Genomic DNA, 15,881 nt, shown 5'->3' with positions numbered 1-15,881 from the left:
TTTAACATACCACTCAGTTAATGATAGATAATCAGCAGATGAAAAATACCAGTAAGGATTTATAGGAGATTTGAACAACACTATTGAATAACTTTATTTAATGGACATCTATAAAACACTTTATCTAAGAACTCCAGAATACATGCTCTTGTAACACATACCTAATAATAGCAGGCATTTATATGCTACGTTCTTTGTTCCAAGCATATTCTAAGTGCTTTACATTGTTTAATTTATTTGATCTTTATAACATTTTACAAGTGAGGAAACTAAGGCACAGAAAGGCCAGGTACCTCGTCCCAGATCACACAGGAAGTGGCAGAGCCAGGACTTAAACGCAGGCACTCTGGCTCCAGGGTTCGGTTTCTTGACCTCTAACTATCCTGCCTCCTGGGACATTTGTGAAAATTGATTGTATTCTACTCCAAAACGCAATCTAAGCAAATTTAAGAGAATTGGCATCATGTAAATCACATTCTCTTATAATGCAATTAAGTTACAAACCAATTACCAAGAACAGCTAAAAAGAAAAAAAAAATGAACCACATATGTTTATAGATTTTTTAAAAACTTACTGGTAAAGAAGCCATCATTCAAACAAAGAAGAAAGCAGAAGAGTCTTAGAACTTAAAGGTAATAAAGATTCATTAAAACTCTGAGATGTAGCTAAAGTCAGACTTATAGAGGAAATTTATAGCATTAAATGCTTGTTTGTATTAGCAGTGAAGAAAAGCCAGATATTAATGAGCTAATCATCTAAGTTAGAAAAAGAATTGAGTAATTAAAAATAAGTAGAAGCAACTCCCCTTTTCTGTGTTTGAAAATACCCACAGTAAAAAAATTAAAAGAGAAACAAAGTAGAAGAAAGGAAATGGTAAAGATGACAGCAGAAATTAATGACAGAGGGAAGCTCAGCAAACCTGAAACTGATCCTCAGCATCAAAATTCGTTATGAGAAGACGAAGGACGTTAACTAATCTCAAACAGGATGGCCACCTGAAATGAGAACAAGGCATATAGAATGGTATTAATAATTCCAAATAGGATATTACTACGAATGCAGCAGAGATTCAAAGAAAAATAGAATATTATGAACAAATTTAAAAACTTAGGTGACAAATTCCCAGAAAAGTAAAATTTTATAAAAATTTGAGAAAGTCTGGGTTGTTTTATAACCACATAGAAATTAAATCAGGAGTAAAAGTCTTTCCCCAAACGAAACATCGGGCCCAGCCCTTTTACAGCGGTGCCCAGCCAATGTTTGAGGGACACAAATCCCAGTCTCGTGCAGCCTCTTTCTGAGATGGAAGAGGAGGGCAAGAGGCAACGTAACCTTCACACGTAAACTAGACGGGGACCGTTCCAGAAACAAAAATTAGAGGCCAGTCTTAAACCGTGAGCACAGAAATCCTCAATGAAATACGAGCAAACAGGATCTAGCCCTGATTGAAAAATATAACACGTTGTGACCAAATCGAGTTTATTCCGGGAATGCAAGGTTGGTATAACATTAAAGAAACTATTATATGATACTCTTGTAATTCACCACATTAACAGATTAAAGGAGGACCATTTATCAACTCGGCAGATGCAGGAAAAGCATCTGATTCAATTCTGTAGCCATTCACGATAAGAACGCTAGTAAATTAGGAATAGAAGGGAACTTCTCTAACCCACTGTGGGTATCTACAGAGAAGGTCTCCAGCAGAGATCATTGTCCAGAGTGGAATGTTGGGAGCAGCCCTCCCTTCCAAAACTGGGAGGCGGAAGGCAAGGCGGCCCACCCCTGCCCGCAGTGTCCTCCTGTCGTAGTGCCAGCTCCAGCCAGCGCCGCGAAGCAAGACCCAGCAGCAGCCGCCTGTCTGCTTGTGTTTTCCTCCTCTCTGTTCTGGCCGCGTGGTCAGTCCAGCGGTCGCCTCCCGGGGCCACCTCACTGGAACCTTCCGCCCCATCTCACACTCTTCGGGGCCTGCCCCCCGCTCCCTGGCCATTCCTTTAGGCTGTTCAGTCCTCAGTGTTTATTTCTGGCCCAGACCCCCGGCCAGTCTCCTGGACTTGTGTGTCCAGTGTCCACCTGACATCTCCGCCTGGATTCCCAACAGGTGACTTCCACTTGGCGTGTCCAAGGAACAAATCACAGCCTTCCCGCCAAAACTCCTTCTCCTACAAACTTTCCATAAATCTTCCCCGTGTTAGGAGATGGCAGCGTCATCCTTCCATCGGTTGAGGCCAAAAATGTTGGTGTTGCCCTCGGTCTGTGTCTTTCTCTCCTACCCCGGATCTCCTGTGCATTTTGTCTGCTCAACCTTCGGGGTATGTTTAGAATTTGACCCCTTCCCAAGGGCTCTACTGCTGCTCCTCAGCCTGAATCGCTGGCACGTCTTGATTTTATGGTTGCCAGACCCCAGCCCTGTCCCCCGGGTGCTGCCTCTCCCCTCCCTGCCCTGCGCCCATCTGCTCTCAGTGTGACAGCTGAGGCCCTTTTGAAGCCCACGTCTTTTTCTGGGTCAGAGCTCCTGAGGTCAAGAGAAGGGGACAGCAGCCTAAGGCCCTGGGCACCTGCACCCCCCCTGCCATCGCCACCCGCCTCAGCTTCTGCGTGGCTCAGGTCACTCTCTGTAGCCGTGCCGTCTCCTCAGTGTCTCTGGAACATGCCCAGAGCCTCCAACCGCAGGGTCTTTGTGTTTCCTGCTGCTTCTGCCCGGACGTTTCTCCCCCACATGTCTAAATGGCTTTCCCTCTTTGGGTCTTTGCTTAAATGTCACCTTAGATGACTGACCATCATGTTGGAATTGTAGGCCACCCCCCAGACACACAAACACTGCTGCCGTTTGCCATCCGCCTTCCTGCCTTAGGATTTTTCCATAGCCTGTCACCATCTTGTGCATCGTCTGTTTTATTTATTAACTTAATAAACTTAAGAGAAGTCATACAGGTATCATGTGGACATGGCAGAATTACAGAGGCAGCACCCTGAGAACTGAAGTGTTGGGAACCCCCCGTCCTGCAGTGGGCAGCATGTGCATGAGCGGATGCGGTGTCCCCGGGGACAGGGGGACAGAGGTGCTCCCGCTGGGAGCGTGAGCCCAGAGGGGAGGTGACAGTGGTCCTGGCTTCAAGGACCAGTAAGGAGGAGCAGTGAGGGGGGAGGGAAGGGCACATCTGAGGACAGGAGCAGAGGCACGGGGTGGTGATTTGAGGGGGAGCGAGCCGTATCCATCCTTCTGCGCCCCACAGCTTCCTGCCTGCGTCGTTTCCCGGTGATTCCCGGGGAGGATCGGGGACTTCGGTGTAGACCTAGACCCAGCGCCTGCTCTGCCGCTTCCCTGGGTTCAACCCGGATGAGTTTTCCAACTTCTCGGGCTGTTTCCCCATCTGTGAAGCAGTGCCTCCCTCGTACGGCCACGTCGAGGAGTAGACCCTGTGCCTGGCACGGAATTAGTGCTTGCTGAATTTGTCTTTTATTATTTTTGGCCGTTGTCTGTGCAAGAGGGGAAAATGAGCAGCTGCGTTTGATGCCGAGAGCGTGGTCTGCTCTCCACGCCCTGCGTCCCAGGCTGCCGGCGCCGAGAGAGAAACGGAGTTTGCTTTAGTAGACGGGAATTTTGAAACTAAAGTATTAGGTAAAAGCGAGCAAGTCAACAGGGCTCTGCGTTTCTCTGAGCCCGACCAGATGACCCTGACCGTCACAGATAACTTCGCAGCTGTGTCCATGGCGCCGCACGTTGACATTCTCTCCTGCCATTTTTCTCTTTCAGTCTGAACCCGAGGGCTTTTCTCATTTCCACTTGTACGTTTGTGCTGCTTTTCTCACGAGATGGAGGAAAGAAATACTAGAAGAAAGAGACTTTCAAGTAAGTAAACGCCGTTTCAAAAGAACCCGAGTCAGGTTTTCTACTAGGAGGGAAGTTCATTACATTTTAGTTGGCAGGATTATCTGTGAAAGAGCTTTGGGAAGCGCTGGCTGCGTCCTGCCACGCCCTGCGGTGTGGAAGCTCACCCGGCTGCGGAAGCAGACCTGCCGTGGTCATGTGGTCGCGCTTGGTCACGTGGTCGCAGTGTAAGCACTGCCGACATCGCCAGTTGAGGCTCCATAACCAGCTCTGCACAGAAATGTCCTGGAGCCAGCGTGTCCTCAGCAGTGTGATTGCTGGAGGGGGTGGCATGTGACCTCCGTCTCCCCACTGTGCCTGCTTCCTCCTCCCACGGCGTCTCTGCCCACTGGGAGGTGCGGGAGGGTGGTGCTGGCCAGGCTGGCACCGGCTGCCCCCTGGCCTGGCCGTTTGGAGGGCGAGGGGCCCGGGTGCCCTGGTGCACAGCAGCTGCTCCCTGTGGGACCCTGGCCAGTGGACAGCCGGTTGTCAGTGCAGGTGGCTGGACAGGCATCTTAGGCGTTTCTGCCTCAGTTGTGTCTGGGACACCCTGGATGGGGACACAGTGTTGCTGGAGGCCCCAGGCAGACGAGGCTGCCCTCCTGGGTGGGCCCTGCCTGGTGGTGGGAGGTGGGGTGGGGAGAACTCGGGCTGACGTGAGTCCCCGAAGCCACAGCGTGCTGTGTATGAGTGTGTGCTAATAACAGACGTGTGCGGCTCTTCCTTGTCCCCCGAAATCGCTCTGGAGCCCAACTCCGGGCAGACCCCAAGCCACACGTGTGCGAGGAATGGCCCCAGCTCACGTTCCGCTTACAGAGACCAGTAAAGAAACGCGTGACCTCACGCAAGGGGCTTTGCCTCTGTTTGCTCCTCCGTTTCCTCTGGCGCTAACCCAATAGGGACAGTGCCACGACGGTCCCCTCCCCACAAGGTGACTCAAGGCAAACCAGGTGCAAACTGACCGTGGAAGTGTACAGGCATCACAGGTGATGTCTCTTCTTGTGACAGTGATGTGCAGTGAAGTGTCACATGTGTCCCTGGGCTGAAGCAGGGCTGTGATCCCCTGGGGGCACTGAAGATAGCGACGGCCCTGGATGCCAGGGTACCTGAGCTGGGTTGGGGGAGGCGGGCCGAGAGGAGGGTGGCGTTGGGTCGGCAGTAGGCTTTCTGTCACCCTGTCATGTGATGGCGATGTTCAGTCCAGGGGACACAGGCAGGGGCAGACTTGGCCCTAAGCAACAGAATTCATGGCAGGCTTGAAAGATGCAAATGCCAAGGCACCCTCCATTCATCAAGCTGCCGTATTTTATCACACTCTGTGTGAGAGACGCAATTTGTTTGTGTTTGGCTGGAGACGTTGCCCTACTGTAACGAGAGGGTGCACCCTGGGCAGCTGGTGGAAGTGTTTTGCCAGCCTTCTCGGAGCCCTGCTCACCTGACTTGAGACTGAGGGAGGACAGGAGACGGGGCAGCCAAGCAGTTGGGCTGGGGGGCACGGGGCACGGGGTGTGGGATGCAGGGTCGGGTGTGGCACGAACGGCGGGAGCCCGTGGAGCCCCTGCAGCTTGCGTGGGGAGCAGGGGAGGAGGGGCTGGCGGAGGAGCCACAAGACTGAATTTTCCGTCTAAGCCCAGAATAAATGAGTGCTTCGATGCCATGGGGCCTGGTGGAGAGCGTGCCAGGAGCACCGGGGTGCACTGTGGGGCACTGAGCTAAATGGGAAAGCAGATACGAGAAAACAGAAATTAAATAGAGAACCAGAGAGTCCCGGTGAGCCTGGGGGGATTGAGTTTGCAATTGTGACATTTTAGGAAAACGCTTCTGCAGCCATGGAAGGCAGCCTGAAGGGTGAGACCAGAACGTGAGTCCCCAGCAATAGAACATTTGTGGAAAACAGCTTTAAAAGCCCTCGTTCTTTGCAGCATTGTAATTTGTCCCTTGGGAAATAATGTGTTGCTTTAAGTCATTTCTATAGGAACAGAATCCTTTTCGGAGGACAAAATATTCCCAAAAGGAAGGCAGAGCCTCTCCTGGTGTTAAACGATGGAGCCAGGCTGTGCGGGGATAGGGGCGGGGGCTTGTGTTTCCCCAGGTTTGATTCTGGAAAGCTTGGGCAGGAAGTGGAAGTGGAGGCTCTGCCTCTTTCCTGTGTCCCTCAGCTTGTGAGACTCGTCCAGGCGTGGTCTGGTTCCATCCGGGGCCTCCTGCTCCTGGACAGCAGCACCTTCCAGAGTGCACGATCCCTCCCGTCCTGAGTGCTGGGCCCCGAGTTTGGACGTTTCCTGGAGAATTTGCCGTCTCCCCTGCCAGAGCTTGCTGGTGCTCAGAAGGGCCGTCGCCTCTCTAGGCAGCTCTCCCTCCATCCCTTCAATCCTACACGCTGTACGAGCTGTCTGGACGCGGCCCCGTGGCCCTCCCGGCACTGCCCAGCGCTGCAGGCTCTGCAGGAGGGTGCCCGGGGGCCTCTCTCCACAGTGCAGCTCCCGCCCCTGCTGCCCCTGGAGCTGGGGCCTCAGCACCTGAGAGGTCTGTAAATGCCTGTGATAAATTGGTGCCCGCTGCCTCTTGCCGATGGCTGGAGGCCATGTTAGCAGCAGCACGGTGGCTGCCCATCTGGGAGTCCCGCGAAGGCAGTGGGGACAGGGTGGAGGCCACGGCCCTCCTTCTGGATGCACGTTCCATGTGGCGTCTGTGGCCTGCCTGTGCCCAGGCCCTGCGTCCTGGCAGGGCCCCTCGCCGCTCGTGGTGCGCGCGAGAAGGAGCGCCTGGGAACCCAGACCAGCCCCCGAGTCATCCGGAAGGGCAGCCTTGCTGACCCGCCGTGAAGGTTGTGATTTGTGCACTTTTCTATGTGTATGTTAAAGTTAAAACTGTGTAAAACGTACAAAGAAATTGAATGAAGCAACTGTAGGAGGAAAGTTTAGGCATATTTGATTGGATAAAAAGAAGGTAGGTTGTGAATCTGAAATGACAAAAAAAAAAAAAAAGAGTGGTTTAAGAGTTCTAGGTGGAATTTAATTATACCAACAGAGAATGCATCTTCTTTCTAAGTGTTTATGAAACATTTGCAAAAATTAATCATCTAACCTAGGCCATAAAAGTTTTCAAAAATCAGAAAAGCAGCAATGATACAGGCTGTATTCTCTGAGCATAATCCTTTAAAACTGGATAATAATAAAATTAAAATTAAATAAGCACTTGGATATTAAAAAACCCTCTTCACATTAATGTGAGTCAAGATAGAAATAATCTTGCAATTACAGAATTCTATTCAAAAACGTAAGGGGTCTGGCAGGTACTGGGCTTACAAACAAATTCAATGCCTAAATGCCGCTCTTATCCACAAACATTTTAAAAAGTAAACTAAGCTTTTAACTCAAGCTGGAAGTAGAAAAATAAAGTCAACTTGTGATAAAGACAAAGAAGGAATTAATGAGTAAAACTAAGTGAATGGATTAGAGCACACAGTTGATAAGTAGACTTGCTCAGAACATCCAGCATTCGAATATGCCAGTGAAATAGGCAAACCTCTAGCAGGCAGAACCAAGGTACATGGGCAAAAACAGTCCTCCTCTATGTGAGGAAGAGGAACTCAGATATTTTAGGAGAATATAAAATGCTAAAATTGGCTCAGGATGGGATTTAAAAAAACCAACCTGAATAGATCCGTAATTTTGAGATAAATTCCAGTATTGCCAAGAGTCTTAGTTTTAAGTCTGTTCTAAGGCCACAAAGTGTGTTCCCAGTGAGTGTGTTCACCTTTCACAAACCTCCTCCTGTGTGACCTGCCCGGGACAGACGTGGGAGCCTTGGTGCTCTGTCACACAGCCGGCCGGCCTGGTGCAGCCTGAGTTGTTAATGGCTTCTCTGCAGTGCCTGCTGTCTGTTTCTGCTGTCTGTTTCTGTTTTTTCTTATTCGGGAGAACCACGTTATTAGTGACGACGAGGCCTCGGCCCCTCCGGGAGGCCGAGGAGTGTTCCCGTGGAATCCCCTGGGATTCTGCCTGCTGGGCAGGTGGGTGAAAGCGCTGTGCCCCAGCCCTTCCCTTGGGCCTGAAACCAGAGCATGGAGTCAAGGGGACACTTTCCGGATGATTTGTCCTCCACTGTGCCTGGGAGAGCGTGGCCTTCCGTCTGAGGCCACCCGAGGAGCCTCGCCCGGGAAGCCCCGCCTGCCTCCAGCCACTGTGCTTTAGTGTCCCCGCCCCCCACCGCGAGCCATGGTTTCCATCCAGCGCCCCGAGTGGCTGTAGCGGACGTGGAAGGAACGTGCACAGCCGGCAGGCGGACTTTGTGCACACGAGCCCTGACAGACGTGCTTCTCTGCGTGCTTCACGTGCAGTTCCAGCCTCCTCTGCGGCCAGTCCGGGGCCAGTCTGTTGCTGTCTTGCTCACTGGCGAACTCGCACTCAGGACCCAATTATCTGTGGGCATCGCCCTGCCCACTGGCTCGTAGAACGGCCCCGTGGCAGCGTGGCACGTCTCTGCCAAACTGCACTAGTTCTGCAGTGTCGAGTAGCCTTTGTTGGGCTCACGGCTTTATACAGGTGTGTATTTCATCCTGTGTTCATTTGAAGTAGGAAATGTCACGAAATGCCAAGGTAAAAATCAATTGTCTCTTTCTTTATCCTTCTAAGACGTTCTGAAGACAAAGTGGGTCAATTGAAAAGTAATCTGTAAAGTGCAGTGTTGTGCCTCGTGTGCTCCTGCAGGTTGCCACATGTTTAGATGTGGGGCCCGTGGCTGGGTTTGGTGTAGCGCGGGGCTTGCGTGGCCTCGTGCTGTGGTGGCTGCTGGGACTGTCTGTGAGAAGGAGCCCTCGGGGGCCCAGACCCCTGTGCCCCATGCTCTGAGGCAGCGTCAGGGGGCTGTGAGTTAAGGGGACGCTGTCCACAGTGGCTGGACACATGACAGTCGATGGTGGGTGTGTTTTCCACCAGAGCAGGCCGGCCCCTAGAGTGGGAGCCGCAGAGAGGAGGGGACCCCCAGCCAGCCTGGGGGGGTGGGGCTGCCTTGCCCTGGCGTTCCCGCTGCTGTTGTAGCACAGACGATGCTGGCCGGCCACCGCGCCGGCATTTCAGCAGAGGAGCTTCAGGGTAAACAAACCAGGATGGGGTGGAGACTTCCAGGTTCCGAAGGAAGGGCGTCATGGAGAGGTGGGCTTAGGCCAGCTGCAAGGAGTGGGCAGAGATTCCTCACGAAGAGTAGCTACAGAAAGGCGCCAAACCTCTCTGTATGCGCAACAAGCGGTAGAGAAGCAAACCTGGCAGCTCCCCCCACCCCGGGCCGGTTCCTAAAGAAGCCCGCATCCTCCACGGCCTCCCCTGCAGAAGGGCCCCGTGCAGGAAGGAAGATGCCAGGAGCAAAGGCAGGAGGCTGACCAGAGCGGGAGCAGGGAGGGCCCAGAGCAGCCTCCAGGACAGGCCCGCCCAGGTCAGGCCCCCGGCTGGCCTAGGCGATGACGTCCTGGGTGGCATTTGCATCGGTGTGCAGGCGGAAGCCGTGTGGGAAGGGGACCGCCTTCCTTCCAGTGCTGAGACGTGCCGTGCTTCCAGCTGAGGGAGGTGCAGACGGCCGTGGAGGACAGCTGGCCCCAGAGGCAGGGCCGGGCAGGGGCCGCGTGGCGAGGAAGACAGCAGTTTCCAGCCTGGAGAAGCAGGTGTCCCCCAGAGCAGTGAGGGCCTCGCAGGGGAAGCAGCCAAGAAGCATGGGCTCCGGTGAGGTCAGCGGGTCTGAGTACCACTGGTGTGCAGCTGGGGGGACAGGAGAGTGGAGGTCTGGAGGGGACAGGGAACAAGGAAGCCTGTGCCTGTGGGAATTGGGCCAGGTAGGAGAGGGGACATGGGGCCTGAAAGAGCCAGAGTGTGAAAGGAGGGCGGAAGGGGATGGAGCATTCACGCTGCAGTGAGTGACACTGGGGCCCAGGTGTGGCCAGTCACCATGACCACACTCCTGCCCGAGGCTGGCATGGCCGACCCCCCAGGGACCCAGATGCCGGTGACCTCTTAGCTCCGCAAGCAGCTGGGATCTGGGCAGGGCCAGCACCCACCTCGGCTCCTCACGCTTTAGGGAGGACAGCTGAGCCCCGAGAACCTGCCTTCCCTAGTGCCTTCCTGAAACTGCAGCATCCCTGGGACGGGGCTCTGTCAGAGGTGGCGGGGCCCAGGGACGTCCCCGCAGACCAGGAGCGAGCGGGAGGGCCCGCCAGGGTCGGAGCTTGCCCTTCCTCGTCCTCACCCAGAAACACCAGCAGGTAATTTTCTCTTCAGAAGTCAGAAAATGGGCCCTCATTAGGTGATAGAACTCATCACGGTAACAGCAGTAGGGTGTGAAGGTTCAAGCCATTTCTGAGTAAGGTGGGGTGTGGGCTGCAGAGTTTAATAGCAGCTTTCTTACTGGAATAAATGATTAAAGGCTGAGAAGATGGAGCATGAGGAGAGATGAAAGGAGCGAGATTGTTGAAGAGCCTCTGGGGTGGCTTCCGTGGGCCTTTAAGTCTAGGAAGAGTAATGAGATCGTTTTCTCTGTGGCTCAATTAAAGCAAGAGAAATTTGGGCTATGCCAAGAGAAGAACTTCCCCGCACCTCCCTGAAGTGCCTTCAAGGGCATCCTGCTGGCCGCGGTGGAGAGTGACCAGCACGCGCAGACCAACCCCGCCCAGCCCACGCCGTGGGTCCCTTCTCCCCCGACCTCTCCGTGTTGTCCCCAGTTCCCCACCTCGTCCCAGCAGGCCCCCCTTGGTGGAGACTCAGGAGAGGCTGGGGGAGGGAAGGGGAGCTGCCCCCGACGCAGACCCTCAGGGCAGGGAGTGCCCGGCCGCTGCCCTCCCGAGTGGGCGCCTTCCAGGGAGAGCTGTGGGGACCACGCTGGTCCCCGGTTTGCTGTGATGATTGTCCCGTTAAGAACTTAACCTGTGGAGGCAGTTTTCAAAGAAAAGAAACGGAATCCTGCGCAAGGCTGCAGAAAATCGATGTTTGTCTCATGACTCTGCTCAGACATATCTATGTATTTTATTAAATCATTCCTCTCTGCGATGGATTTCACTTGCTCTGGAGAAGGAGCAGCTGGAACCTGCCCACAGGGCCCTGCTGGGCTCCTGTTAGCATCCGGCGACAGTTTCCCGGCTCTGCTCTGCTTCAAGGCAGTTGGGTACCCGCAGGCCCCCCAAACCCCAGGGCAGCACCCAGCGCTTCATGGGGTCACACTCGGCAGCATCACTGAGACTGGCGAAGAAATATGACCATCGGCCACAGTCAAATTCCCCGTCATTTCATTTGCAGCGTGTCTGTGTGTGCATGCATGTGGGCTTGGCCGCCCAGGGACGGCTGAGCGTGTGTCTGCAACACCTGTTCACCCGGATGTCCAGGTCATTCTTTTCTCTCTTCTCAGTTTTTGGAATTACACCTCAGTGAGTTCCGTCCCCTCTTGGGTGCTGGTCCTCAGACGTTTTGGAGTTGCAAGGTTCTGTCGCTGACGGGTTCCAGCGTGCTTCCCAAGAACCACCTGGGACGTTAATGATTTAGCATGGTGGCAGTGCAAGTGAAGATAAAAGAGTGTTAACTGTTTGGTTCTGTGGTGCTCATGGAGTTGACAGAGCCCTGAGAGCCTGAGTGAACCTGCGAGTTTCCCAGTGTCTGTGGCGTCTCCTCAGGTCCAGAGAGGAAGCTTAGCGGAATCGGAGCCGAGCCGAGTGTGGCGGGGCTGGTACGTCCCTAGGTATTCATGCCCCAAGCCCATGCCCTTAAAAAATGTAATTTTCATTTTATCAGAGCTGTGTATGTACATATTGTTTTAAAGACAGAAAGTTCTGACAGACTTTCTTTCCCCAAAAGAGAGTAGTTGCTTCCTCCCACCCCTGCAGGCAGCCACACAGCCTAGTAGGTTGTGGCGTTGTGTTTGCTTTTTGTTTGATATTTCTCTCTCTCTTTCTGAATAGCTATTTCTTGATTTTCTGCCTTTAGATAATGCATTTCTACAACAGAAAGCGGAAGAAGAGAATTAGGCTCTCTTACCCGCCACGGTCCCCAACACACATGCACACATGCCCTGTCCCCTCTTCCCAGGCTCCCGGTGCAGTTGGGTTAGATAATGTGCCTGGTTAGGACTGGTTTCCTCATTGCCTTGTACGCATCGTTCCTGCCGAGTCACCTGGAGTACTGGGGCCGTAATCCCTGTCTTGTCCAGCGGTTCCCTTTCCTTGGTGTTAGCAGTCACCTCTGCGTTTCTGTGAACACTCGTTCCTCCCCAGCCAGTTTATCCGAGTGGGCGTCTCTGAAGGAGCTGGGCAGAGCGAGCATCCTACGTCCTGCGTTCTCCGGGAACCGTCCCCTGGAGGCCCCTGCTGCGGACGCCCTCTCCCTCTGGGCTTGCCTGCCCTCCCCGCCGCTGGGCACGGCCCCCCACTGGCCCCAGGCCCCTCCCCTCCTGTGCTCCGCCAGCACACGTGGCACCTGAACCCACGTCCACCTCTTGCTTCTTGTCCTCATTTGCTAGGACACACCCTTTGGCACTTCCTGAGCGGAGGAGCACAGGAAGGATGCTTTTTGAGATACCACCTGTCCAGGTGACACGCATTCCGCCCTCTCCGGGTGGAGCACGGAGGTTGGAAGCCACCTCCTCTCAGGTCTCTTCTCACGACCCGGTGGCACCTGACTCCAGTCCTTTGCCACCTTTGTGTCCCTCCCCAGCACCTAGGAGCTCTTCTCTGTCCCTCCACTCTGAGGTGTCTTACCATCTTGCTAGAGCAGTCAGTTGGTCCCGTTAGTCTGGAAAACTCAAGGTTTTCTTCTCTGAAATGTTTCCTAGATTACAAACTCCCACCGTATTTCTCTTTCTGGAGCGCCTGTGGGAAGGCGGGCTCCCTGGGTGGCCCCTCATTTCTGACCTTGTCTGCGCCCATCTGTTCCATTTCCCCCCCGTTCACCAGGGCAGGGGGTCGGGACGGACTGGGAGCCTCCAAAACCCAGACCGCTGCTTCTGATTCGTGGGCCTGGGGGCCAGGCGTCTGCAGTTAGCCCCAGGTGACAGGGACGCTCTGTCACGTGTGGGAACCACCTGCTCTGATGTTCTGATTCTGCTTATCTGCACACACAAAAGTGGCATGTATTTCTGCAACGTCATACGTCCCTGGAGGACAGTGTCCCCAGCAGGGTAGATGCCAGGTTCTTCTAGACATGGATAAATGCCAGACTTGCGTGCTCTGCCCGCAGGAGGCGAGCTCATTAATCTGCTGGGAGTAAACAGGACCGCCTCGTACAGCCCGACCGCGCTGTGCGCGGCAGGAGGAGATGTGAGCCCTGCTGTTCCAGCCACAGATCCCCCTGCCCGGGGGGTTCCATGTGATCTGTGACCATAAGGGAGACAAGCTCCATTTGGGAGCAACAAGCCCATCTCGGCCTCTGCCGCTGGGGTGAGGGGAGTGGGCAGCCTCTGTCCATCGGCCGGGCCCTGGGCACTCGGGGAAGCCGGGCGCAGCCTTCGCGCGGGGCACAGCCTTGGCGGGGGGCACAGCCTTGGTAGGGGGCGCAGCCTTTGGAGGTCTTGCTGGTGGAGGGGTCAGAGCTTAGCCCTTTCTCGTGGCATTTGACTGGTGGTGTGAGTGACCGAGAGCCGTTCTCCAGCGAGCCCTTGGGAGTCACCCACAGCCCCTGGCACGGCCCTCCTGCCGGGGTCTCCAACTGTGCAGGTCCTAGCTGCGATGGGGGCGCGGCCCAGCCTTCGTCCAGGGGGCCACTCGGGCTCGTAGCAGCACTTGCCAAATGCTCTGTGCTGAAGGACCGGGTTAGATTCTCCCCTAATTCGCTTATGCTGATATTTTAGTAGAATACAAGTGTCGTGGCAAGGGCATGGCACTCTGAAAATATTAAGTGGTTTCCTCGGTTTCTGCACTGGCATCGTCGTGGACCCCGGCAGACAAGCTGAGACGTCCAGCCCCTGACCCTACCTTTAGTAGCCCCCGCTGGGCACCCAAAGAGGTGGGGTCTGCCTAGACACCCGCGGCTTGTCACCACGGGCCCTGGCAGTTGCAGTGCATGTTCCCGAGCCCTTCTCCTGGCCCCGTGCTGCCGCTGCCCTGCACAGCTGAGCATCCCCTGCTCAGACTGTTACGGGAGCCGGCTCCTCCTGCCCTCCCTCTGCCTCCTTCCGCTCCACTCTCCGTAGTGCAGCCAGACAGAACTTTCTAGAATGTGCGCTTGATCCCGTCACTCCTCTGCCTACAGCCCTGCAGCAGCCAGCTCTGCTGTGGGAGGACAGCCACGTACCCCCCCGACCTGCGCCGCTCACCTGCCCGGCCTCGATCCTCGCACTGCCCTGCCCGGCCCGGCCCTCCCTGGCCAGCGGCCCACGCGCTCGCCACCCTCTGAGCCCTGTTCCTCTTCCCAGCCAGGTCAGCAGCCCGCCCTGGCTCCCAGCTGTCCGTCTGCCGTGGCTCCTGGGCCATGTCCTGTGGGAGGGTGTCACGTCCCCAAGTCGCGATGTGCAGGCTCCTGCCCCCGTCACACTGGGCTGCAGTGCAGTGCTGCTCGCTGGGCTGCGGGGCGGGGGGGGGGGGGGGGGTCACTCGGTGTCCATGGAAACGCGTCATCTAGACGGCACGATTAGCGGTAACTCTAGCCAAGTAATCACGTTCAGTTTCAACCAGGGCCTTGAACTCCCCGAGCGGACGGTGAGTTCCCTTGGAGATTTCAGCTTCACTCACGCCAGCTTGGCTGTGAGCGGCTGACACGGAGGCCACACAGGCCCAGGGAGCCGCCCGCGCCCTTTGAGACGTGGGAGAAAGTGACTCCAAAAATTGATGTCAGCAAATGTTGAGGTGATGTCTACAAAAAGTATCAATATCATCCCGTCCACTTCATTAAGTGTCAACTGTGTATTCACATTAAGTTGATGACAATTGAACATACATTGTGGGTTAGAATTTGTCACTTCACAATTGTTCCCAAGTGTGCACGAGGACTTCTTAGAAATCATAGCCAGGTTTAAGTTAAATGAGTTACTTGCAGCCAAATAATTTCAAAGCAAAATTAGAAACATTGCCTCATGTGTTTATTTTTTAAATTTTATTGATTTATTATGTATTGATTGACTGATTGAGACAAGGTCTTGCTCTGTCTTCCAGGCTAGAGCACAGTGACATCTTCACAGCTCACTGCAACTCCTGGGGTCAAGTGATCCTCCTGCCTCAGCCGCCCTAGTAGCTGGAACTACAGGCATGTGCCACCACACAGAGCTGATTTTTCTGTTTTTTTGTAGAGATGGGGTCTAACTCTTGCTCAGGCTGGTCTCAAACTCCTGACCTCAAGCACTCCCCCTGCCTCGGCCTCCCAAAGCTTTAGGATTACAGGCGTGAGCCCCTGCACCCAGCCTGTTAATGTTTTTATAAGAAAACCCATTTAGTGTGGAGCACTGCTGTGTTTTAGCATGCGTGGGCTGGGACCAGCACTGAGCCAGCCGTGAGCCGGCCCTGCGGAGGGGCCCCAACACCCGAGGGCGAGACTGGTTCCGAGGGTCCCCCAGACCACCTTAACGGGCCGTCTGCCAGTCCTGGTTTTGATTTTCACTCCTGGGCGCCGTGGTGAAGTTCAGGCAATTCTGGCCGTGCAGCAGAGTCGAAATACTGCTGGAGCAGCGACCGTGGGTTTGTAGCGCTGGCTATTAGGACCCTCCTCTGGCCCCCGCGGGAACTTGGCAGGTCCCTTCAGACCCTGCCTCACTTTCCAGCAGGAAATGAGCGGGCAGCGGAGCCTGGGTCGGACGCCTGCGGCAGGGCCAGGCCCGCACACGGCAGCTTTGCCGAGAGTCGTGCCTGTGTGTCACTGATCCGCAGCAGCTTCAGGCTGGCCGCACAGCACAGTCCCGTGCGTCCCCGGGAGCTCCAGGTGTCCTCGCCTCCGTTGTCTCCTGAGAACAGGTGTTTTCCTCCCTCCCTCCCTCTTCCCCTCCTTCCTTCCCTAACCTTTCGTAAGAGTATTTCGACCCCAGGACCTAACCCTTTTCCCTGGGCCTGGA

General features: G+C 54.7%; 1 protein-coding gene across 1 annotated transcript in view; it reads left to right on the top strand.

Moving 5' to 3' along the window:
- TBC1D22A (TBC1 domain family member 22A) overlaps positions 1–15,881 on the top strand; it is a 327,765-nt gene that overhangs the window by 283,037 nt on the left and 28,847 nt on the right. Inside the window, 1 exon segment of the mRNA XM_045552759.1 lies at positions 3,759–3,854. Within this exon segment, the coding sequence (XP_045408715.1) occupies positions 3,759–3,854 (96 nt within the window).

Source organism: Lemur catta, chromosome 6, assembly GCF_020740605.2.
Source record: "Lemur catta isolate mLemCat1 chromosome 6, mLemCat1.pri, whole genome shotgun sequence".
Lineage (NCBI taxonomy): Eukaryota > Metazoa > Chordata > Mammalia > Primates > Lemuridae > Lemur > Lemur catta.
This window is presented reverse-complemented; position numbering and strand designations above follow the sequence as displayed.